The following is a 26,972-nucleotide window of genomic DNA, read 5'->3' on the forward strand; positions in this document are numbered from 1 at the left end:
GGCAAAAAAAGACAATTTTGGTTCCTAATAAATAAAAATATAAAAAAGTTTTGGTTCGTGCAAGTTGCAAATCTTGAGTTTCTTTTTTATTTGAAAAGGTGAATACGAATTTTAACGATTTTGCGGACAGCGTGAAATTCGTATAATTTGAAAAATGTGGTTAAACCTGTAAAATTTAACATTTTTTGTAAATAAATGCTTAAAAATGACAACATTTAACAAACATTTCATCCAAGTCTTTTTCATATGTAAAAATATTAGTTTTCAATTGAAACGCGTGATACTGACTTGAAAATTGAATGAAAAACATTTTGAAGAATTAAATAATTATTTTTTAATGGTCGAATAATAGCTAACATTTTGTAAAAGTAACATTATTACAAGCACCGTGGTTGAAGGCAGCAATCAGAGATATAATTAAATAATTAAAGTCTGCATTTTTTTTGAAAAGGTCCAATAAACCAAATTTTCAGTTTTTGCTTTTTGGGTGTTTTTGAAACCGCCTTGAGTCAGGGGTATTAAAAAACATCCAAGAAGCAAAAACTGAAAATTTGGTTTATTGGACCTTTTCAAAAAAAAAAAAACTCCAGACGTAAGCTATTAGAAGAGACTTAAACTATACAGCAATTCCCACGAAAAAAGCATGATTCGAAAAAAAAGTTCTCCGATCGGGCTCAACATTTTTCTAGGGTTTTCTTGGCCAAAATAATTAGACCCGTATTTTTTTTGATCATTGGTGTGACCTACGCCGTGATAGGGTGGGCCGAAAAATGACAATTTTCGTCGATTTTTGCAAAAACCACATTTTTCAGAAAATCATTAATCCGCACCATTTCAACCGATTTCAGCTGTCTTGAGCGCAAACGAAAGGGTATTAGACAGGCTTTTAAGGAAAAAAAAGTTAAGAGTTTCAAATATCTAGCCTAACATTTAAAAAGGTCAAATGAAAACTTAAAATGCTCTTTTGAAGGTCTCGGGACCATAGAGCCTATGTCCAAAAATATTTTTATAAGATTCCTCGGAAAAATTTACATAACATATAAAAAAATGGTGAGGTTATGGTTTCAATATTCCAAAATGAGATTTTTTGAAAACTAAAACTGGGGTTTTTGACGCGCCGTGCGACAAAAAGGAAAAATGACGAAAACGGCAAAAAAATTACTTTTTTTCACTAAAACTGCGATAGCTTAAAAATTTCAGCGATGACCTATACATGTAAGGGTACCAAAATTTTCGTGATTGAAATACGCAACTAAAAAAATATTTTTGAAAAGCGACCCTTAGTTGCTGAGATCATGCCATGCAAGTGATTAAAAACAGGAAAATTGATGTTTTCCAAAGTCTCACCCAAACAACCCACCATTTTCTAATGTAGACATCTCAGTCTAATGGTCCGATTTTCAATGTTAAAATATGAAACATTCGTGAAATTTTCCGATCTCTTCGAAAACAGCATTTTCAAAATTTTTAAATCAAGATTAACATTTCAAAAGGGCGTAATATTCAATGTTTGCACAACCTGGAAATTTCAGAAAAGTTGGCTTTTGATGTCCCCTAAAACATATCAAAAAAAAAAAATAAATAAAAATAGTGTTTTTTTGCAAATCAGGTTTAAGTGACAAAAAGTTAAATGAAAAATATTTTTTTAACCGTGTATCATTTTTTTCAGTGTAGTCCTTATCCATGCCTACAACTTTGCCGAAGACACCAAATCGATCAAAAAATTCCTTCAAAAGATACAGATTTTTGAATTTTCATACATAATTTTTGTATGGACAGCTGCCAATTTTGTATGGAATATTATATGGACAAACTAATGATGGCACCAAAAAAATTTCAGCCGGATTAAAAAATACAAAAATTAAAATTCTTAAAAAAATACCGATTTCGTAGAGAATTGCTCTATATCTTTATCGATCAGATTTTTTTAAAATTACTAAATGATATCATATTATCAGAAATTGTAGAATTACTTAAGAAATAAGAAGTTCAAATCGGTTTTATTTTAAACTTCTTGATTTTAAGTGTAATTTTTGATTGGAGAGACAAAAACTATTAAGAATATTTCTATTGGACCATGCAAATCTTTTAAAATGTTTAAAAGCCTATACAAAAAATCAGCTTATTTTCATCATATTGCCAAGAGAAGACTGTTTGATATTGTTTTGAATTGGATTTTTTTTATTTTGATTTGAAACGAGAAATAAAATGTAAAATAGGTATAATAGACGCGAATCAGAGAAAGCTTTTTGTTTTATACATCGAATATGTTAAAAATAAAGTATCTCTTAAAATTATCCAAAATTTTTATTTTGTCTTGGCACCCTACTTGGTTTATGTACATTTTCATTGAAAAATGTAGCTATTTGGTAATTAAATCTGTAGTCTTGCTGTAAAAATGTGCTAAGCACCTTCAATATTGTTGAACTTGGTTACTTTTCATCAATTATATTTTAAAGGTTAATATATTATGGATACTTTTTGCTCTTTTAAAAAGTAGATCAATAGGCAACGATAATAAATCGAAACTTGCAATAGTCTTTATTGCAAAAATAAATATTTAATTCACAATGTTTTTATTTTTTTCTTCTACGTCAGATTGATTTGTGTTCGATATATTCAGAAAAAATAACAACTTTTTACCTGTCAAACAATAATACCTCTGTATTTTTCAACACACTGAATCGCATTTGTTCCGTTCGGAAGATTTCGACACAACCGATAAGCTCAGTAAAACAGGCAGTTTGTCAACACTTCAATATACCTTTTTGGCTGAGTTAACTGCGTTCATTTGTTGTTTTAATTCTCATTAGAATTTAAGAAAAATATTCTTTGTTGGTTGTGTATTTGACTAAAATTTCCTTAGGCTTGGGGAATGTGTTGTTATTAGGACTATTATTTGCATTAACTTTTGAAAAAGCTTGACTATTTATCAGCAATCATACTAAACAAACAAAAAAAAAATGTAAAAAACGCTAAGCAAGAAGATTGCATAAAAAACACTTAACATAATAATAATAAGAAGAAAAAAAACATTAAACATGTAAAGTTACATGTGTACACTAGACAAAACATTCAGACAAGTTTGAACAATCAAGCTTATAATTTGGATTTGACCTTATCATTATCAACGTTTCTAAAACTGACCCACAAAAATGGTTAAGATTGTTTGGTCTACTGACAATTAATCCCAATTAAAAACAACAAGTCAGTCATCTTCTATTTTAATACATGATTAGTGCAAGCCTACAAAGCGGTTTGATGTAGGTCAACATTACGCTCACTATTTTTGCGTAGCATAGTATCACGTGCTAGACGGGGGTTATCGCTACCGTACAGAGTTCAAAACAAAAACAACCCGGACTAGAGTAACGGTTATCAGCCACCAAGTGGCTGTTTTATACCTCTGACTTTATTTGCTGTGGCGTTTGGCTTCAAAGTTTTAAACTTGATTAGTGCTTACTGTGACAAGTTTGACAAAATCTCCCCCACCGGCAATAGTTTTTATTGACCCATAAAAGTTTTAACTTTGCTTACCGGTTGCCGTATCCGTGCCAGGTAGTCCTTTCTGAGCAGAGCCCGTATCTGCAGCCAGTCGACATGCTTCGATAGCTTCATGGTGCTTTCTCCGGGCCCCCCAACCGGCGGTCGCTGGGGTCGCACTGCCGAAGGTGTGTCGTAATGAAGGCGAAAGTGGTCGCCAACCTCTGCGGCGTTTCGCTGACTGTCGTGGTTTACACCCTAAACTAACTACAACTCAAAGTCACTAGTTTCACGTTTTTTGTTGGCTTTAGGCCTGCTCTGTACACTGTTCACCGTAAAACTACACCCATTTACACAAAACTGTCCAAAATTGAGCCCGAGGTTCGCCTCGACTATCACAGTTGCGTAGCTTAACCTGATAATTATCACCTAATTTCTTGAAATCTAAACTTGACTGCATTTGGCACGACCAGACTATCATCACTGCTGCTGATGCCACTTCCTCTGCTGCTACTGAACACCATCACACTGCTGGAATGCGGCACATGTTGTCTATCCGACTACGGCTGCTGCTGCTGCGTTGTTTGTTTGGGTTTCGGTGGTTTTGCGCGGGTTTTGGCAGTGACCTTGAAAGAGTGGAAACAAATAAAGAACACATTTTGGTGTTAATTTGAATAGAATAGACTCGAAAATTATGGCGATCATCGGTGCCTCCGAAGTAGTTGGAAGGAGTTTGAGATTAAATTTGGTGAGAGGAGCAATTATTGACTTTATGGCAGGAAAAATGGTTAAACTCATTCTCTGCAAAACGGATATTCTGATTTTTATTCTACATGGTTTAAGGCTTCTAAACCCAACTTTTACAAACTTTCAAATATTTTTAAACTCCACCTTTGAGGCAATTGAAGTAAGTAACTTCAAAAATCCAAAATATCCTGTTTTCAATTAGCAGAAAAAAACCTCAAAACCACTATCGAACTACTCCAAAACTGATCATATCCTTCAAAATAGGTTAAATTTTCCAACGAACGCATGTTTTGCATTTGCTCAAATGACTGAATGAAAAAAGTGTAGATTAAAGAAAGGTTCGTAGCTCATATCGCACGCTAGCATTGAAATCACTAGGATTGACTTCCAGACAAGTTAACAAGATTTAGTTTCAAGTAATACTAGACCGTTGTAATGTTGTTATTTCAAGGCATAACTACAAAATGAAAAAAAAACGCATAAAAAATCGAGATGTTCGCTCCAGGTGGTAGAGGATGTGTTCCAACGCTTCTTCTAAAACTTGAATTTCACTGAAATGTTGTTTGGTTTTGGCTGCCGATGCGAAAAACCAAACGGCTCATATCCCATTTCCCTTGAAAATTGCCGTGGCGAATAAAGGTGGTGAAGGAAGCATTAGACTACGACAAACAAACAAAAAAACTCGCTATAAACAAACTTTTTGACAGTTTGGAAGATTCCCTGCTCTGTTTGTTTGCTTGCATTTGTTTTTCGAATTGTCAGCATACATACGTTTGACTTTGTTCGCGAGTTTGCCGCAAACAAGTTTGCAAGTTTGGCAAACTGTCAAATAAAAAAAGTGCGAGTTTGTTTGTTTTTTAACCATAGTCTAATAGCTCCCAGAAAAATACAAAAATGATTTTTTCTTGGAACTCACAATGCCTCACCTTTTGCTCTTCACAGATTTCCAAAATTCGATTTCAATCCTGAGATATTCAATAAAAACCGAAAAAACTCCGTCCATTGTTGTCACTCTACATATAAAAGAAGTTTTAATCCTGTCGTGCTTGTCACTCCCTGAAAATTGATGTAAGTGCGACAACTGGCCAAATGGATTCTAGGTCATAACGCGTTTGACGCACGTAAAAGTTAGACTACCGTAAACATTTGTAATTATAACTCGGGACTCCAGCAACCAACTTCAACCAAACTTCGGGACAATGCACAGAATGGCCAGTCAAACAAAACGTGTGTGTTATTGTTTACATCGCGTGCTCTAGTTTTTGTTTATTCAAGGTCAAACATTAAAACGCGATTTTCTCGGAACGTCAAAATGGCGGGTGCGACAAGATAGCACGACAGCGTCGACTTCAAAACCAAAAAATAATATTTATTTTCAAACTGCTGTCCAGTTTTCCCAAATGGATTAAATCAATCATCCACCCACTAAAGTTGTTTTCCACTCACCCGCTCCAATGAATCTGGGTCCATCGCAATCGTAACCACTTTTGCGATGAAACTGACCGTAATAGTGCCGTGTTCGTCGCTTGTTTAATATTCAACAAACCTGGGCTGCGGCGGGCCACCGGCAAGTGTTGCCGGCGAATCAACCATCAGCTCGTCGTGGTCGTGCTATCTTGTCGCACGTGCTTTTGTTTTGTCACTAACCTGCGACGATTGGCCAGCCTGTACCTGCTACGATTTGCGAGCATGTCTACTACTCCTCAAACTTTAAAAGCGTTTTTTTTTCTAGAAACGTAAAAAAGTGACGTTTGACAAGATAGCACGATCTCGTCGACATGTGTTGTTGTAGGTACCTACTAACCGGCATCAGCTGCTGCTAGACCAGCCAGCGAGGGAAGAATGCCTTATTGCACTATTAGCATTCGCAATTGCTATTTAGTAGCCGAGACTTGGCGGTGGCTTCGGAAAGGGCTGTGGCTGGGCACCGCGCTCATGTGATCATCGCTGAATACCTGTACGACACGCGATGAAGATACGTGCAGTTGCTTTTTGCACTGCTGGGGGATAATTCCATGAGAACTTCAGCAGAAGAATGTCCCCTAGAATAAACATTTGAAAGTATTTTTCAACAGAACGTCGTCACGACTCAGGAAATGAGCGCCGGGGAGATAAGTAGCTAGTAAGATGTTCACTACGGACCCCGTCGACTATCACGACGGAATCGTACTACACACGGATGTTGATGAGCGCGCACGAGGAAGATCACTATCAGCCCGTCTCCAGTACAGAATCCGAGCCGGTTGTACCAAGCAGCTGTGTGAAATGCTGATTAAACTTTTGAGAGGCGTCTGGGCTGAAGTGCGAGATTGCATCAGTTTGGCAGAGATTGATTGAGGATTTAAACCTGGGCGGTCCTCCGCGCTCTGTGAATGAAATTGGCGATGAGCTGAAAGTAGGTCTCGCTACAGCCAGGTGTGACGCGTAACGAGAGCATAAATTAATGGGTGCAGTGATAATGACGTAGATGTCGATTCCGTTTTGAGATCATGAGCGAGAAAAAGTGGACTCGATCCGAAGACTCGATGTCGAGTTTACTCTTTTGGGAAAGTTTACATGAATGATGGATCAACTAGGAAATTGTCAAATAATATTTTTAAATTTGCGTTAAAGTACCATTCGGACACACTTTCAACTTTCAACCAAACCTCGGTAATTTTATAAGCATAGGTTTTAATAAAAAAAATATTATTCCATATTTGCGTAGTGTCCTTACTTAAATGTAATGTTATTTTAAACTGATTTCCATAATGAAAACGCATCCAACAAAAAATCTTTTCAAATAAGTTCAATTAGGATTGTACATTGTTTTTGATGTTCTGTCCCTCGGCCCTGGTCAAGAAAACTAAAGTTTCAAATTTCAAGCATATGATTCAAAATGTTTTCGGAACAAGTATCACAAAATGCTTAATACATTATAACAGATTTGCTTGTACTAAAATATTGCAAAACTTCAACGAATTCATGAAAAAAAGTTTTTCTTTAAGTTGCAGGATCTGTGGGCTCAAAAATCAAAATTAAAAAAAAAACTGAATGATATTGTAATTGAGTGATAGAAAAAACTATCATTTGACGAGTACTGCATTTCAGAGAATATAGAGCAGTTCTCTCAGATTTCGGTCAAACATTCAATATTATGCTCTTTTAAAATGTTAGTATTTTGCCTTCCTCACTGAGGTAAGGCTATAATCCTGCTCTAAAAATGAACTTCGTATAAAAACGTCGTAGACCCACCTTCATTAGAGCGTCCAATTTCCCGTCCCGGGAAAAAAAATCCCGGGAATTCCCGGGATTTCCCGTAAAAAAATATTTCCCGTTTCCCGGGAAATTAATAAATTTCCCGGGAATTCCCGAAATTCAAGCGGAAGTATACATTTTCTTAATATTTTTGGTATATTTTTATGAAAAATGTTCTAGAAAAAATGGAGAAACTTAATTTAATATCAAGATTTATTTCTGATAATATTGGTTTCTGAAGCAACTGGTAATAGACCTAGCTCAATGGAAATAAACTTTTACAATTCAAGTAAGCTTTTTGAAGAATAATTGGATACAGAATATAGAATACGAATAATTTACGTTTTTGTTTACCATGATTAAATTAGATGAAAATTGAATTGGTTTCATTAAATACTTCAAATATGTTTTTGCAAGAAGAATTACTTCAATTCGTTAAAAAAATCAATTTAAAGTAAAAGAATTATGAAGCACTGGTGCAACAATGGATGTTAGAAGATTAACTTTTTATTGTTTAAGAGGTGCCCGAAAAATGCAAACATGGTTGAATAACTTGCCCCAAATATTTGAAAACATTGAGTTGTTTGAAGTTAAACAAACACGAGAAGTTAGATTTTTAAGGAAAAACTTAACTTGGTTTAGAGAAGTTATTTGTTATGAAAAAAATAATTTCTGAATGATTTTATTCGTTTCAACTTAATGTGTCAAACCATACTTTCTCAAACTGGTCACAGAGGCAAGTTTTAAAGAAATTTAAGATTGCGGATTACGGATTCATTTTACTTACTGTGCAAACACTTTGATGAAAAAATACTTTTCAACAAAAATACAAGAGATCATTTTTGTGATTTATTGTACGATTTGAGCTTAAACAATTAGAAAAATATACATTTTCTTATAGTTGTATGAATTTTTACATGCAGTCAAGCTATTAGTTGATCTATACACTTATTTTAACCATTAAAGTCGCTGTTCTATTCAATTTTGGTGCAAAATATGATTCAGAACTAAGATTAGAGCAATCTTCAATAATATTAAAATTTCCCGGGAATTCCCGGGATTTTCCGGGAAATTGGTTGAAAATTTCCCGTTTCCCGGGAAATTGGTAACCCCGGGAAATTGGACGCTCTAACCTTCATGTATACATATCGACTCAGAATCGAAAACTGAACAAATGTCTGTGTGTATGTGTGTGTGTGTATGTGTGTGTGTGTATGTGTGTGTGTGTATGTGTGTGTATGTGTGTGTGTGTATGTATGTATGTGACCAACAAACTAGCTCATGTTTCTCGGCACTGGCTGAACCGATTTGACCCGAACTTGTTGCATTCGACTTGGTTTAGGGTCCCGTAGATCGAGTTTTATACAGATTAAAGTTTCGATAAGTAGTTAAAAAGTTATGTATAAAAATGTGTTTTCACATATATTTGGATCTCACTTAAATGTATGTAAACTATGTCCGGGTCCATCATCCGACCCATCGTTGGTTAGGTTATCAAAAGACCTTTCCAACGAGTCAAAAACATTGAAGATCTGGCAACCCTGTCTCGAGATATGGCCACTTAAGTGATATTTATGTACTTTTTTGAAGCCGGATCTCACTTAAATGTATGTAAACTATGTCCGGGTCCATCATCCGACCCATCGTTGGATAGATTATCAAAAGACCTTTCCAACGAGTCTAAAACATTGAAGATCTGGCAACCCTGTCTCGAGATATGGCCACTTAAGTGATATTGATGTACTTTTTTGAAGCCGGATCTCACTTAAATGTATGTAAACTATGTCCGGCTCCACTATCCGACCCATCGTTGGTTAGACAATTGAAAGGCCTTTCCAATGAGTACAAAACATTGAAGATCTGGCAACCCTGTCTCGAGATATGGCCACTTAAGTGATATTGATGTACTTTTTTGAAGCCAGATCTCACTTAAATGTATGTAAACTATGTCCGGGTCCACTATCCGACCCGACGTTGGTTAGGTTATCAAAAGACCTTTCCAACGAGTCCAAAACATTGAAGATCTGGCAACCCTGTCTCGAGATATGGCCACTTAAGTGATATCGATGTACTTTTTGGAAGCTGGATCTAAAAAATAGATGACACTTGTGTACAGCCATTGTTGTGAGGAAGGCTCCAACCACATAGGTGGATTAAGTTAGTTTTTTTCGAAAAGATCGAAAAATTTCACGAATGTTTCATATTTTAACATTGTAAATCGGACCATTAGTTGCTGAGATATCGATATTAGAAAATGGTGTGTTGTTTGGGTGAGACTTAAAAAACATCAATTTTCCTGTTTTAAACCTCTGCATGGCAATATCTCAGCAACTAAGGGTCGTATCAACAAAGTTCAAAGAAGCAAAATATAGAGAATATTCTCAGCTTTTCAAAAATATTTTTTTCAATATTGGGCACACATGTGCACTAATTTAAAAAAATGAAAAACTGCGACTATTTTCAAAAAAGTCACCTGAAAATGGATTTAACTTGAAAACGGTGCACTTTATCAAAATTTCACTGAAGTACTTTTTGATTGCAAATTTGATTTTACATCGAAAAATTAAGTTGAAAAATTTTTGCGACCAATTTTTCGATTTTTTGAAAAAATCAGTATTGATTCAAAAATTCATAACTCGTTCAATAATTTTTTGCACAACCAGGAAATTTCTGAAAAGTTGGCATTTGATATCCTCTAAAACATATCAAAAAATTAAAAAAAAATTAAAAATAGTTTTTTTTTTGCAAATCAAGTTTTAGTGACAAAAAGTTAAATGAAAAATCACCAAATTTTGTTTTACCGTGTATCATTTTTTTCAGTGTAGTATATATCTATACCTACAACTTTGCCGAAGACACCAAATCGATCGAAATATTCCTTCAAAAGATACAGATTTTTGAATTTTCATACATCATTTTTGTATGGCCAGCTGCCAAATTTGTATGGAAAATTATATGGAAAAACTAATGATGCAAAATGGCTTCTTTGGGCATACCGAAGGCACCAAAAAAGTTTCAGCCGGATTAAAAAATACAAAAATTAAAATTCAAAAAAAAAAAGATCGATTTCGTAGAGAACTGCTCTATAGCGACCGTCACTATAGCTTGAGCGCTCCCTTCTTTTATTTTGTGATTTTCAGCAAGAGCATTCTCTTTCTATCACTTCTTCTCTTTTCTTCGTCCATGCACACTCGCCAGAGATTCTTCTGTTTCCTCAGAAAACTGCCATTTGATTATAAATACAAAAATAAACGTAATAAAATGTATTCTAAATAGTTTACAATAATTTTTACAAGTTTGTTCCTTGAAAATGTAGCTTGAAACCCCTATAATAAAATTTGCAATGGCCTTAAAAAAGAAAAAGAAAAACATACTTCTTGTAAAAACTTGTTATAAAGTTGTTCTAACAAAAACATTCCAAATCACAAAACAATTACTTCTTTACTGTTAATCTTAAAATTCTTTAGTCTGAAAAAATCAGAAATCTATCTTTTTAGATTACTTATTGTTCCTTTTTTCAATTTTGTCAAAAACCGTAGAACTTTTGAGAAAAATTTACTAAATTGTTTATTTTTTTCAAGAAAATGTGGCGTAAAACCCACACTAAGACGGGCTTCGATCAAAAAGTTGAAATTTTGTTAAAAAAATATTTTTTCTCAGTATCACCTAATTATACCTCATTTTTCAACTAATATCGCTGAAACTTTCGGTTTAATTAAAATATGAAACAATACTGATTTTTTTCTCTCGTATTTAGTACAAATAAATTCAAATCAAGTCATGCATTTTTAAAAGCCTGAAAACTCTTATTTTTATTTAATTTTAACTTATTCATCATTTTCGAGTGTTGAACTTGATGTGAAGAGCAATTTTAGTGCAAGAATACACTGTTTGTTTGTTTTTTTATTTATGAATTCTTTTGAAATGTTATGCTCCAATTTTTAAGGTGGACTATACGAAAAAGATGCTTTGAATTTTCAGCGAGTATTATTTTTTTTTGGTTTCACTTTGCTGATGAGACTGTGTTTGACAAGCAAACAGGAGACATCTTTCAGTGTGCCACAAATAGCGACAAATATTTACCTAAATTTGTCTCATCTGAAGGTCTGTGTGATTAAAAGAAATCCACCGAATCTTATTCTCTCATCTTTGTTATCGTGAGCCACACATCGAAGCAAACTTTTTGAATTAAAACCAGCTTTGATGATGAATAATTAAGAGCTTTTTATGTAAGCATCTCTAAGGCCATCGGTAATCGACTTCTTTGAATCTCTCGCAGCTCTTAACGATATAAATGCCAAAGATCAATTTGCGTCATTTCGTGGGGGAAAAATGCTGAAGATTGCACTTGGCGGTAGAATCAGCACCAAGAAGCTGATTTTAAAGCTTCTAACTAGAATCTCTCACCGATCCGGTTTCGCTCCGGAGTGTCTCCAGCAGTCTGGTAGCTTCTACAAAACCGGCTAAAAACGAGTAAAAACAAAGTTCAAGGTTACACCCCCGGACGGGCGAGGGAATTTGAAGTCGACAACGGCTGTGTGTACAACCTATAATTTGAATGAATTAAATTCCACGTTAGTGGATGGTCCAGATGGCTGAAACATTTCAAAGTGCGCGCCAACACGACGGTTGCAAATCCAAACCGAAAATAACTTCATTCCCAAATTTTTAATGTTCTGGAAACCCAGAAGCGACCATTAAACATTTGGGAAACATCTTGCAACCGGTTTCTGCCCGTCCGTTCACATTGGAGCCCTGAGGAGCGGTTTTGCGTCACTCCGAAACCGGACATTTCATTAGATACGGCGCGTCTGCAGACGGCGATGATCTTGAAAAGTTCTTCACTAAAGAATCGCAAAACTTCTTGCAGGTATAAAACGCGTACGTTCTGCCGATGAGCAACAACCAGTAATTGACGCGTCAGGCTATCGAAACTGGTACGTAATAGTACACCTTGAAGTTGCTTCTTGTTGAAAATAAGAGTGGAAAAACGACGCAGAAGTAACCTCTGAGGAGATTTTTTCTTGACGATAATTGGGTGGTGGAGCGGCGCGTGTTCTGGAGCCGGTCTATTTGGGGGTGATTAGAAGATTTTAATGAGCGACGTTCTGAAAGAATTTTCAGCTATTTGAAAACATAATTTGCGATACATTGTTCTGTTTTCATGGATGAAGTGATTAAAATTTGAAGTGAGTGAAATTTCATGATATTTGTAAATTTCGGATATAAATGCTATAATCATCATAAACAACACCTCTATAAACGTGTGTGAGCAAGGTTTATCAAGACGATTCCATAGCATTTATACTCGAAATTTTCAATTGTATTTTTTCGCAAAAAATGCACTAAAATTCAGGATGTCGATTGGATTTTGTTCAGACAACACAAATCTATGATACCTTGACGAAATTGAAGCGTTTACTAACGTCGGCTTAAAAAAATGTCGAGTTGTGTAATCGTTTCTTTAGATAATCGTGATGAGTCACTAGACAAGTTGATAGTTTACACAAGTTCAATGCTAACTAGTTCAAATCTATAACCATGTTGAAATCATAAAATATTATCGAAATGCTCCAGCAACTTCCCAATCCAAAACAATCACGAAGCGCACATCCATTCTAGTTAGTCGAAGCGTAAAATTAATACCACGGGCGTTGACCATAACTCACCAATAAAAGCCCGATATTGAGACCTAACAGTCACCATTCGTGCAATTGTAATATGCTACAGTTTTGCATTCCTAATTGGTGGTGTTTGAAATTACCGTGCACCATGTGACCAATCAAACGTGCTCACTGCACAAGGGTTGATCAGAAGTTGCTGACATCGTCAGTTAGTTTTTTGTACCTCGTTTGTTTACCTTGTTTGATGTGACGTTTGTTTATCTGGTTTTTTTTCTGTCCGGTTAGAATGGCGCTTGAAACTTTGAACCATGATGAAGCACTTTTTTTAAAGTCTGATCAAACTTTTTTTTCTGAGTCTGACTGTATAATGAAGGCGTTCAACCATACCTGTGTGAAGATTTCCGTATTTTCGAATTGAAATTGAGCTTGAAATCTCCTCCCCGTAGATATTTTTAGTTGATGACACTTTATACTACTCTTGCGGTTGCGAAACCAAAACAAACCAGAGCTTTGAGTTGCGTAAACAGCAATAAGCTGACTACCTCAGTTTCCACTCATACTAGAATTCCAGAATATTTCAGGGTAATCCATGCCATAACTTATCGTTACAAATGGTCAGATTTTCTGTTCAGACAGAATGATGGATGTTCAGACACTTGAACAATTTTTAAAAAAATATCACGCATTCGGGTCAAGTGGATAATTTTCCAAGTAATTTTCACATTAATTTTGTTTGACATATTTAAAAGCAATATTGTGCTAATAGATTATTACACGAATATGATGTAATGTAGATAATTGTTTTTTAAAGAAAAAATAGATATTAATAAACTTTTTTCAAGGCAATAAAAAACCCACATTATTTTTAAAAAAATTGATCTATTACCAAAGCCGTTGTAAATGTTTTTCTATATCAATGCTGTCAAATGAGATTTTAAAAAGTAGTTTGAGCAACGAGTTCTTAGTTGAAAAAAGTAAAGTTGTTGATTTGTTCAACGAGGTGTACCGAGTTGGATAAACACGAAGAGAGCTGAAAAAATCGAGTTTTACAAAGATTTTTGATGTAAGTATCTTATTCATCCCCCAAAATATTGTTTATATGTACAATAATTCACAGAAATTAAGACTATTTTCAAAATTTTAACGCAAATACATTGAACAAAAGAATGAAACTTATGTTCATTGCATGGTTTAAAAACGGTTAATTCAGTGCAAGACACATAAAAAATCACGCAAACCCATCACCGACTCCGAAGCCCCAATCCGGAACGTGACCACAATCGCCAATAAGGGGGCCTCTTCTCCACACTGGTAATAACATCATTGCCGGGATTGTGTCACCTGAGCAGCGCAAACAACATTAAAGGTGTACCCAATCATATGGTGGTGTCTGCTCATACTTGTGACAAGTAGGTCCCAGAAGATATTAACTTTCGAAGGCTTGGCCTGGTCCGCATTGTGATGCTATTTGAACTCTACCGGCCTGCAGAGGAGCGTTTGAGCGATGGAAATCATCATTGATATGCGACTGTCGTTTCTGCCGGTAGTTAATTTGAACCCTGCCAGGTAACTCTAGCTGATCGATTCCGCATATTTTTAGTTTAACGTGTTGAGCACCGAGTTTTCAACTTTGCGGAATGAGTGATTTATGTGTGTTAACGTTACGCGGTGGATTTATCTTTCCACTTGCTATTGCGTGTCAAGTTTCAATTGTTTGACATTGATGGTTCACTCAGTTTAAGATTTTTTTTTCTGTTATGCATTCACTGTTCCTTATTATTTTTAACGGAAATCACAGAAATGAATTTGCTTAACCTTATGACACACTGGTTAATCCAAAGGTTTACTTTCTGTCCAATTTTCCAAGAATAATCGTGAGAAAGCAATCAATTAGAATACATCACCTTAGAAGACAATATACTTAATAAAATGCAGATGAGATCCGCTACAATTTCCATGACGCACATGGAGACGTCGCCATTGTGTTACAGCATCGCTCAGCTGTGCTGAGGTAATTGTAGCAAATCACCCCACGTGGACGCGGGCCGGTAATTTTCCCTTTCGCGCGGCGTAAAAATCGAGATCATCCGAACGGCGTAGCATTACACGTAATTGGTCGTGACTAATCGGGCAAAAAGCGGCGGAGGGAAATGGTTTGTTTACATGTCGGTTAGGAGGGAGGAAACTCCAGTGGTTTTTCATGTTATTGTATTGTCTGGATCAACGGGCAAATGATATACAATTTTTTTTTATTGAACGATTTATGACGTGCAGTTAAAAGAATAATCATACAATTTTAGAGCAAATAAAACGACCGCCACTCTTTCTTAAATAAGTAGAAAAATCGAACAAATGCTAAAAAGTAACAGATTTTTTTGCGCTTATTGGGTTCATTTTGATAAATTGGGAATGAATGAATGTTGGCTTACAGAACAAAAGTTAATTGTGTTGAAAGTTTGTTACAGATAAATCGTAAAACTATGAGACAAACTGCGATTGGCCCAAAAGTTATTATGTACCGTAGAGCTATAGTCCACGAAATTTCCTAACATTTTTGAGATTTATTTTAGGAATTTGGACCTCAAACTTTACTTCCCTTTGTCGTAGGGGGCTCATATTTGGCATAAGTTGATTTTATGTAAAAAAAAAAAACGCTGAAAGTTTCAGCCGAATCGGAGCACCTTGAAATGACCTTAAGGCTCTGGAAGGCATCATTCCCGATCGGCCTTTTGGCGGCCATGTTTGTTTTAGAAAAAAAACATTCAAATTTTGATTCAGAATGTTTCAATTAAAAAATGGTTTTCTTTGTGTTGTTTGTAGAAGCATTTTACATATAGTGATTATGTTTTCATTTCAATTTACTATTTCTGTACCCTAAATTCAGAACCATCATTGCAATTATTGACTCAAAAGTGAAAGACACCATCTACCACCTTAAGAACGAACCGAGCAACATCTACAAAAACTGCGTCTTAAACAGTCTCTCCGTGTAGGTCTAGCTAGGACATCTGTTAGAACCGTGTTTTCAGTGAAAAAAAAAAATTTGTTTCACACTATATGTTGAAATTTTCGAAAAAATCATGTGAGAATAGACACAGGACATCAACATTATTACATCAAATTCTGAATTTGATGGTTTCTTGTGCTTTAAAACCGATGTCCCTATTCAGACTGTAGTCCCGATTCGTTCGAGTTGACGGTATTTTATTAATCCGCAGCACAAATTTAGCTTGAGATTATCGAATTTTGAGATAGTTGAATCACGAAATTTGTTGTTATTGGGTTATTGAGTTCAGAAATCTAAAAAAAAACACTCTGCAAACTGATCTGAAAATTATTCAAGATGACGGCAGAGGTTAAAAAATTGGTATTGACAGGTAACAGGCAAGCATTCACTTGAATTTATCTTATTCAAAGAAGGTAAACTCAAGTTTGAGAGTGAATAATTGGCAAAGGGAGCGCGTGGTCGTAAAAAAATATTCGGAGTGAAAAGTGATTTTTTGTGCCTTTTGTTTCGCATTTTTGTCGTGAATTGTGTACTGCGAGGAGAAGATTACCCTGTGAAAATGCAGCGTCATCAGTGCATAATTGGCAAAGGGAGCGCGTGGTCGTAAAAAAATATTCGGAGTGAAAAGTAATTATTTGTGATTTTCAAAGCCCTTCCTATATCATCGTTGATCGGCACGGCGTCGGGTGGATAGTGTTTAAATTTTTCGAATAAGCTTTAATTTTTTTGCGGTGAAAAAGCCATTTCTATATAATGATCGAAAGACGCACTGACAATTTGGATCGTCGAGTTAATAGTGGAGCAAAACAACTGTGTGTGAGTGATTTTGTGTGTTAACCAGAAAGACCTTCCCATAGCATCGTTGCTCGGAAGGCTCGCCGACAGGTCTGTTATGAAAGTCCTACCCATAGCAGTTTAGCTCGGGAGGCATCGAAAAGCCAATACCTTATCCTACTAACCCAAAAAATATTAATCACGTGATGCTTGAAGGAGATGCTGTGGATTCAACGGTCTCAAGCGGTAATATCAACAAGTATATAGCGAAAAACTATGTGCTTGATGAGTCTGCAACTTCAACTATCGGACTAACATTCCTCCCTTTCGTTGAACTGCAGGCTTCTTGGGAGGGCGCCGGTATTGACTAATAAAGTAGGGATCTTCAGAGGTTAAACAGTGAACGGATGGTTGGCTCCCGCTGATCATTTTTGATTCATCGTTTAACTTCAGCTGATCTGTCAATAACGGAGTAGCAGCTCATTGGCAGTCAACCATGCTCATGCTCATGCTCATGCTCATGCTCATGCTCATGCTCATGCTCATGCTCAAAGTCGATCCTTAAATTTAGAAAAAATACATATAAATTGTTTAATTTTTTGAAGTTTTTGAAGTTCTTTTGGGTTATCGAAGCATCGAGTATGGACTGTATTTAAATCATCATTTAACATTTTTGGTAAGACAATATCAAATATAAACTAAAAATAATTCAGTAAAATGAGGTTCAAGAAACCTCAGTAGAAAACTCAACAGGAAAAAAAATCAAATTTTATTGCATATATTTAAGGTTGGTACAATTTTATTTAAAGTGGTTGTCCCTTGCCTTAAGCCATGGTCGAGAGGGCGCCCTTCTCGACTACACCCACATTAGAAAGCCAAGAGAATAGCTCTACCAAAATTAAATGGAAGAATAAACCTCTCGCGGGTGAACCTCCACGAAATTGTTTTCATTTTTTCATTGAAACAGTTCCTCCCATTGAGTGGCTTATATTGCCAAACGACCATCTCATAGTCATCGAACTTTGGTGGCCGATACGGTAAAGGTCTTGGGTTCGAGTCTCGATATCGGCATTGTTTTTTTGGTTGATGAACTGTTTTGAAAATGAACCCATGAAAATAACGCTCTCGTCAATCTCGGGATTTATCCTCTGTGTCCGTTCACAGTACCTTTACACTACCAGATCGTGTTCTTTATTCTCTTGGATGACGCTGCCCAACTGTGGGTGTATGACTTTCAAAATTGTGCAGCAAGAAGTATCGCCAAATGCTATATTCATTTCTAAATTATGAGACTACCAAAAACTTGCAAAATAAAAAAAAATCCGACCGATTTTTTGTACGATCTGTGATCCCCAAATTTAAATTTCAATCCCAGCATTCAAGATTTTGTAGCAAATAGTACCGCAAATGGCTTTATTCATCACTACAGTTATGATACTACCGAAAATTTGCAAAATATTAATGAATTTATGAAACAAATTTCTTGAAGTGATATTTTTTTCGATCTGTGGTTCCAAAATTCAACATTTGCCAAAAATATAAAAGTGATCCATTTGATTAAAATTGCAAATTTTAACGTTATTCAACTAATTTTATGTAGTTTACAATCAATTTTGCAAGTTCTTTCCCTGAAACTTTTATTTTCAACAATATTCTTGTTTTGCTCCCTGACTCCTTGAGAAATTTTTTAAGAATTTTTTTTTAAATAAAATTTGAAATTACTTAATGTTATCCGACAATCATCATCATTAAATGTTACATTGCAACATTCAGAAGACTGAAATGCAAAGGTTTATTTTTATGGAACAATATGTTTGTAGAAAAGTGTATCGATTTTTGCGTTATTTTTTAAATAGATTTCGAGCAAAACAGCTCTGATTTGGCATGGCAGTTCCTTGGTTAAAATAATCAGACCTCTTTTTGCCTGGTGATTAGGGTGGTCCAATCCAAATAAAGGAGTAAAAAAAATGGCATTCATTTACGATTTTCGCAAAAACCATTTTAAAAAAAATACATATCTTTGGAACAGCTTAACCAAATTTTAGGTTGTCACATTACAAAAGAAAGGTGATAAGTTGGGCTTACAAAACATACAAAGGCATTAAAAACAAAGCTGAATATACAAGCAGATTAAATGAAAATTTGTTTGCCGATTTGATATTCTCGGGACCAATAAACTCCCAGATGAAAATATTTTTCTATTATTTTTCTGGATGTTTTACGTATATGTCTAAAAATCGAGAATATTAATCAACAGTATTCTAAGATATGATATTTGAAAAAAATATTGGATTTTGTTTTTAACTTAGAGTACCATGCTTCTCCATCGAAATGAGAATCCAGTACATTTTGCTGGAGACGCATGGCACTTTATGTTCAATCAATGTACCGAATTCCGATGATTTTTCCATTTTTTTTAAACCTGCGGACAATCAAAACATCGGATGAAAAAGGCTTCGGATAGTTAAGTCTGGACTGGAACAGGAAAACTGTAACCACATCATTCCAAAAAATAGAGTGACGCATCCTAAATAACTTTCAATACTTCTATTCTAAACCAAACTTTTCTGTCATAAATTCCCCGCTAAAACCGGTATCGACAGGTCGTCACGTTGCTCATCGGACAAAGCAGCAGCAGTTACAGCTATCATCATCAGTGCCTGCAAACCTGCACCCAGTCATTTGCAACCGATCTCCATCAAATCGCCGATCATCTATTATCAGCTCACTCACGTGTATCCCTCCCTGTCAATTCCTCTCACTAATCGATAATGGTTTTGTCTTGCCTTCGCAGCATTCATCGCCGATCGCGATTGCACCAATCAACACTGTGAAATTTTCGTGATTTGGTGGTTTGGGTTTTTAAAAATAGCTAACTCGTACACGCGTTTCGACCAACACAGTTTTCGCGCTCACGCTCTTTTTCTCATTCTCACCACGCGATCAGGCGCGATTTCGTAGTAATTTCTCTCACTCTCTTGCAGGTCTCTGCAAATTCACTTTCCACGACCTCCACTCTCACTTTTCTTCGCGGTGGCGGCGTTTAAGCTTTCGGTAGTTTCTCCCTCTCTTTCTGCGTAAACTAACCTGTAGCAAGCCGAGTTAGCTCAGCGGTCTCGGTGAGATTGCCTCATCCAACTTATGTTGTTGTTTTTGTGTTGCGGCCACTTGGCTAAACTGGTTCTCGTAACTTTTCCTTTCTATTGCAACGACACACCAGCCCAGTGGTGATCTCTTCACGGCGGCGGTGCCAGACTGGAACTGCAGTCTTTGCGGGCAATGTCTCCGGCAGATTTGTTGCACAACACGGCCGGGGTGGTTTCCACTCACGCACACGTCGCGCCAAACGAGATCTTCACCTGGACCCGAGTGTCTGGAACCAACCGCGTGCACGGTGTCCTACGGACTGTTCTCGCGGGTTCTACCTTGTGCAGTATTTATAAAGTCTCCTCGTCCCAAGCAGTCAAGCCTGTAGTGTTCGTCGAGTTCAGCATGGTGATGGCGCGAAATTCCCCTCCCGTTCGTTGTTTGCCGCCCCCAGGTTCGCCCGATATCGCCGAATTGAAGAAGACTCAACCACTCCAAGCTGTCGATACTCACTTCCGCGTTCAGCGGATTGACCTAATGCCGGGAAGACGGGAGCCGTTTAAATCCAGTGAAGTTGCGAAACTCGCGCGAGCTTTTCTGGACGTCGTCGGCGCTGCTCTGGACGGGGTGTGACGGAGCAGGTTTTGCTTCCTCTTTATATTTTCACTTTTTTCAGTTTTTATTCTATTTCGTGAACTACGCTGGTCTAGGGAACTCGTGTTGCGTTCGCAACGGCAGTGATGATCGTTACGCTGGATGTTACATGCTAGGGTAAACTTGTAATGGCCGGTATCATCCCTTCCATCAACGTATCCGCACACTGTTATTAGTGAAAATTGCCAACTTTATTGCAATCACGCATGAGGTGGGTTAATTTTGGATCTGTTCACATCAGGTGCACTTGGAAGATACATCACGGTCTTGACATTGCGTTGTCGTTGTCGGGCAGGGTTGAGATATCTTGCCCAGTCAGAGTTCAACAACGTAAACCATTTGCATGTAAATATGAACGCCTATTATATCCCATTTTTAGTACGTCTAGAACCTTGGATGATAGCCTAGAATGAGTCGTTTAGAAGCGTAGTTGCGTTGAGGCGTTTGAAAAAAAAAACTAGGTTGGTTGAGCATCTAGGTAGTGCCAGTGCCCTTATTTTTTACTATACAATTTTCCAGCCCTTTTAAAAGTTATGATACTGCTGCTCCTAGCAAGTTCGTTTCGTATTCAAAAACGTCAAGTTGACAAACAAAAACCCGTGTATTATTATTAGTTTTATTAAAGACACTTTACCATTGTAATCGCATTCGTGTCTTAACCCGTGTATAAATTATTAGTATTTCTATAGAAAAAAAAATCTGCTAACGAATAATCTCACCTCTGCCAGATTACCTGCTATCTAATGCACAGAAAAAAATAATGTAAATTTGGAAGCTGTAATTTTGGAAGGTTGAATATTACCTCTTTTATGATGTAATTTTACCTTAATTTAGACTGAAAAAGTGACATTACACCAGAAAAGTGGTAAAATTACACATTTCCAGAGGTAAAATTACACCTTTTTTCTGACATAAAAGATGTACCCCTTCCCAGATGTAATATAACCATGTTTTTTTTTTTTCTGTGTGTGTCAACAATCGTCAACTGATTAATGATAAATAAATGATACTTGAATGAATCTTTATTCGCTTTTTAATTGAATTACTTCACCTTAAATTTTTTTTTGAAATTTGCGAATTGTTATCTTTCTAAACTCTTTGGAAGACTTATGGATACAAATGTTTAAAACTTAGCTTATTTTTACTGTAGGGTAGGGTAGTCATCAATGAGACACTGTTGTTGTTGTTTAACGATTTTTGTATTTTTTTCATTAGAATATTTTAAAGAACTTTTTGTTGCATTTTCTTTCTTTTAGTTTGTTCTAACATTGACCAAAATATGAGATCGATCTGACGTCTACAGTCAGAGTTATTCAACTGTCTCATTGTAGACGCACTTGGCAGGAACAATGAGACAGCTGAGGAACAATGAGACATTCTACAAAAATCAATACTTTTCTAGTAAAACATCATGCTTTTATATTGTTCCATTGCAGGTGACTTGCTTTGAATATTTTCAAGCAATTTTGTCAACATGAAACTTCAATTTACAAAAGTTATACTAAAAAGTATTCAAATTTTGTAAAATCCATATATTTTATCAAATAACTTTATATTTTTGGTCAAATGAAGTTCAAACTCAATAAATATGCCAAAAATCACTTCCAATTCATGTTTTGAAAGATTTCCACAGATTTTGAAAAGTTTAATGAAGAAAAATCAAAGTGTCTCATTGTTACTCATGGGTAGAAGAGAGTGGGGAACAATGAGACAGCCCTGGATTCTGGGTATATTCTAAATTTTGGTCAAACTCAATAAAAGGACATTGTAGCCCCACTCATGCCTTGTAAAATGATGAAAGAAATTTGGAGAAATATTAGTTTTTGTGTTAATGGCAGCCTATGAGCGAAAATGTAATTTACTTGATTCTGGGGTGAATCAAACATGTATGAATAACTTTACAAGGGAGCATCCATAACCAAAGCCACAATTATGGCAGACGTGTATCTAGTAGACACACCTTTCCCCAAATATGAGCCTGATTGATTGAAACTACGTCTTGTGAGAGCCATTTTATCATTGTTACCCGTGTCTCATTGATGACTACTCTGCCCTACTAACAATCTTTTACGCTGGGTTGAAATTTCCAGAAACGTGACCAAATAATTATTACTTATAATTAACCATTTGATGAAAAATCTTCCAAAAACGAATTATTTGAACGCATAGTGAAAAGCTTGAATAACTAGTAAAAATAACCAACGAATATGACCAACGAAGACAGCTTTCATCCCTTGTTTGCCCAACAAGCAAAGATCAAAAATCACTCACTCATCACCGAACGAATCTTTGCCGACTAGAGCGCGCATCCATTCGAGAGCGAACACGATACGCCGACTGCCATCGGCTAGATCAATCGTGATTTTTTTCCTACTCCGTCCGTCATCCCGAGTCACCCACGAATATGCTCAGAGAGAAGAGAGCCTAAACGAACACTAGTGTGGCGCTCACTTGGTCTGTACTACACCAGTTTGCCGTCAAATAGGCTTTGATGTTATGTGAACAACAAAAGGGCATAATATTATTGATATAATTGATTTTAACCAATTTCTTAAATGATCAAAGTAAAGCCGATCGCAAGCCTTTTTTCAGTCAGCTTTGAGCGGCTCAACGAAATCGATCTCTCTGAACCATTCGCTGTACTACCCGATATTGGAGTGAGAGCGTGAGAGGGAGAGCAAAGAGAGAGTGTTTAGGGCCCATCCGTAATCCTCTCGTAAACAATTGTCACATATGTATGGAGCGTGTAAAAAAATTTTACCATGCGCCTCCTCGCATGCTACTTCTTATAGGAAAACATGTTTTTTACTGAAATACGTTTTTTTTTTTAAATTTTCTTATGTTCAACATTGAATTCGGGTTTCTACGACCCCATTTTAATCAAAATTGAATGGAGTGAAAATGCATTTTTTGCAATTTGTCGTGAAACTACTTACTTTTCCTGTCATTCTTGAACGACGCAATAGCCTACTTTTCTGTACCAAAAATAACAGAATCGAATAGCAACACTTTTCAAAATAAAAGCTGAAAAGTTCTACTTATCAGCACTCAAATGGGTGCTGAAAAGTTGAACTTTTTAGCACTTGTTTCGAAAAGAAACACTTTTCAACATTTTTTTGATTTAAACGATTTATTGACAAAATACATGAAAATTTGACATAAAATTTCACTCAGTGTGTGTTTTTTTGGAATTGCAAACAATGTTGTATGGAACTCGTTGCAAAACTTGATTTTTCAGCAGCAAATCACTTTAGAGTACTTTACTGCCCATGTTCGCATAAATGTCCCATATACAAAAACAGCAAGCTGAAAAATACGCTTTTGAAGTTTGTCCCATACATAAGGCGACGTGTTAAGTTTTCGTGAAAAAAATGGATTTCCTCCTGGCTCTTTTGAAAGAGCACACAGTTTTGAACCAAACTGCATCAATAAATCGAAATCGATGAAAATGCATATGGGACATTTACGCGATCAGGGGCAGTTTTGGGGTCATAGTTAGGTTTATTTTCGAGATTCGATTTCCGAAGTGAAATTTTCCAAGGCTTTCGGGTAGTCGAGTCTGGGCTGTTTTTAGAAAATTCAAAATCAATCCAAACATTTCAAAAGGGTTAAAAAGTTTCCTACTAATTTGCATTAAAAATTGAACAAAATGTTGATTGAATAGATTGGGGAAAATTCGGTATATTAAATTGTTTCTTACTACTTAAAGGAATATTATGATAAGTCATGAAGTTTTGCCTGGCCTATGTCAGATTCAAGAAGTAATTCAAATTGCCCATAAGTGACATATTCTATAAACTATTGTCTTTCATATGTTCATAGGAACTATTAAAAAAAAACTCGAGATATAAAAATTTTTTATGTTTTTAATGAAGAGGATGTCTTTGCTCTTCTGTCACAAGATATGGCAAAATAAACTGCGGATTCATCATCAGTGATGTATATAACTTCTTCATTTATACACACCGCTTATCAGAAAACATAAACCGAGTAAAAAATATCTCCAAAAGTTATCAATATAGCATAACACAACTCACTTTTTATGTTGATGTGAGTAAATGTTTCAGTTTCGTCAAGGTATGATAGATTTGGGTTCCTTGAGCATTCTCCAATCAACAGAATTAAATTTTATTGGATTTCCTGCCAATAAACAAAATTGTTAATTTCGGGTATAAAAGGTATGGAATCATATTAAGCAACCAGGCGCACCCATGTTTATATGTTCGGGTAGTAAAAATAAGGGTGCGCATGGTTGCTTATAAGAAGGTGCATTTATACTCGAAATTTACAATGTTATTTAATGGCTGGGAATTCGCTAAATTTTAATTCTGTGGATTGAAGCGTATTTAGGGAGCCCAAATCTATCATACCTTGATGAAACTGAAGCGTTCAATGACATCAACATCAAAAATGACGACTTGTGTAGTACATTTTTTTTTTGTAGTCTATTATTATTTTTTTTTGTTATTTGTAGAGACGAACCAATATCAGTTCGTTTATTCAGTTGCTTATTAGGGTAGAGTGCTTTGGCAATGCTTGCATGATAATTGGAAAGTATTTTCGGAAAGATGGATTTTAAAATAACTGCATTCTAATGGCACTGGCAATTCAAAGAACTCAAATTTGTGCTAATCATCTCCAAAGCAATGCCGGAAACTGCCGTTTTCCCAAATTGACATCATTCACACCTCAGGTTCTCAGAGTTCCGAAGGCTAAATGTAAGTCATTCAGAAGGCAGTATCATTCGGAGATGAAGATGACACGTCAAACTCGAGCCGCAATGTTTACCCATCTGGCACTTGGGAAGGGAGTGATCGGCAAGAATCTACACACACGATCACAGCACGTAGCCACGTAATTATCGCCACCTTTGAGTGTAGGTTTACGTCCAGAAATGCGATCCTGGTGGTCAATGTCAATGTGCAGGTACTCTTTAAAAATTTCGTCAAATCATGTAATTGCTCAATTGAGAAACCCAATCAAAACACCGTTTAGCCATGCGAAACCCCACTTTGAGCGTCATTGACGCAAGCTAAGGTGCATTACATGCACACATGATCATGCTTCTTGGAAGCATTCTGTACCTTTTGGTTCACCTTCTGCTTTGACGAGATGGATTCTGTGACTTGCCGTCACGTCCTACAGTTCTGCTTCTCTGTTTTTTTTTGCTGTGAGGGTCACTGATTGATGGGTTCGAGCACTTCGATTCGACCTTTAGCCGTGAGCACTTACGGAAGAGACCTAGAGGGCTTTCACGATCAACACTAAGACACTTGCAAGGTTTCCGGTTTTGGACACGTATCTTCGTCTCTCTCTATCGCACTAACTTTCACCACTAGTTGCTTCGGCGCTAGCTTAGTCTAGCTGGTCAATGCTTTCTCAATACTGCACTGCTGCACCAGACCAATGCAGTGTTGCAACATACTTCACGTCAGCAAACGCTGCGCTGCAATCCACTGCAGATCCACAACAACCCGATACAGACCCACGTAGGTATTGCTAAATGATCTTGCAAACGGCTCAGACCAACCCGAGAGATAATCACGTTTTTTTCGTACAAAAAAAAATTAGCTTCGATAATTGCGCTGGTGAAAACTATGCTGATCACCACCACCACCACCACCACTGCTACCACTTGTGTTGATTCAGTATTTTTTCTTTCTTCAAAAAACGTACACGTTACCCACCTCAGACACTAAACACGCGAAACCAATACAAATCGCGCTCACGAGCGCGCGCCCGCTCGAAATTGAGCAAAACAATCGCCGCGAGCTTTAAATTAGATTATTCCACGCAAGAAGAAGAGCAGCACGCGCAAATTCCGTTCGATCACTTTAAATTACTTCCGCGAAAGCTCCGGCGACGGTTCACGGGGCAAAGCTAGACTACTAGGGAGAAAGGCGTCCGACGTGGACAACGGCTGGCACGAGACTGAGCGAGGATCGCGCTCGCGATCGAGGAAAACTCACCTCGCTGAGCTGCTCGAAACGGGAGAGGAACGGAACGCGCGCGCGGTGAGCGCAATTCGAGCAGTTGAGCTTTTTTGGAGATGTAAACATGCTGCCGATCGGTGGCTTAAGTGGCCATACTACTACAGACACAGGTGAGTTAAGTGGTAGAACATGTGCTTGCTTCTTCGACTAGCCATGTTGTGGTAGGTTGTGGCGCGTCGTAACCATTGAGCGTTTTGCGAGCGGCTAAATCGTGGTGGTGTGAGTGTGACTGATGGTAGTAAAAGTCTTTTCCTATGCGCTATTCTTGATGTGGCGTGATGCTGCAAGGTTAGAGGGTTCAGAGACCTAGATTTATTTATTACATCGTGAACGGGTTTGTGGTGGGCGCGCTGTGGCTGTGTGTAT

General features: G+C 36.6%; 1 protein-coding gene across 3 annotated transcripts in view; it reads right to left on the reverse strand.

The window, feature by feature from the left end:
- LOC120415362 (ATP-binding cassette sub-family A member 7) overlaps positions 1-26,543 on the reverse strand; it is a 34,535-nt gene extending 7,992 nt beyond the window's left edge. The window contains exons 1-2 of one of the 3 annotated variants that reach the window (XM_052707173.1): positions 26,301-26,543; positions 3,538-4,109 (exon numbers count right to left, since the gene is read on the reverse strand). In XM_052707173.1, coding sequence (XP_052563133.1) covers positions 3,538-3,618 — 81 coding nt within the window. In that variant the 5' untranslated portion in view covers positions 3,619-4,109; positions 26,301-26,543. Of the gene's footprint in view, positions 1-3,537; positions 4,110-19,959; positions 20,282-25,697 lie in introns of those variants that run through there. The other 2 variants (XM_039576852.2, XM_039576853.2) reach the window with 2 other exon arrangements.
- Positions 26,544-26,972: the final 429 nt, after the last annotated feature.

Source organism: Culex pipiens, chromosome 2 (genome assembly GCF_016801865.2).
Source record: "Culex pipiens pallens isolate TS chromosome 2, TS_CPP_V2, whole genome shotgun sequence".
In the NCBI taxonomy this organism is placed as follows: domain Eukaryota; kingdom Metazoa; phylum Arthropoda; class Insecta; order Diptera; family Culicidae; genus Culex; species Culex pipiens.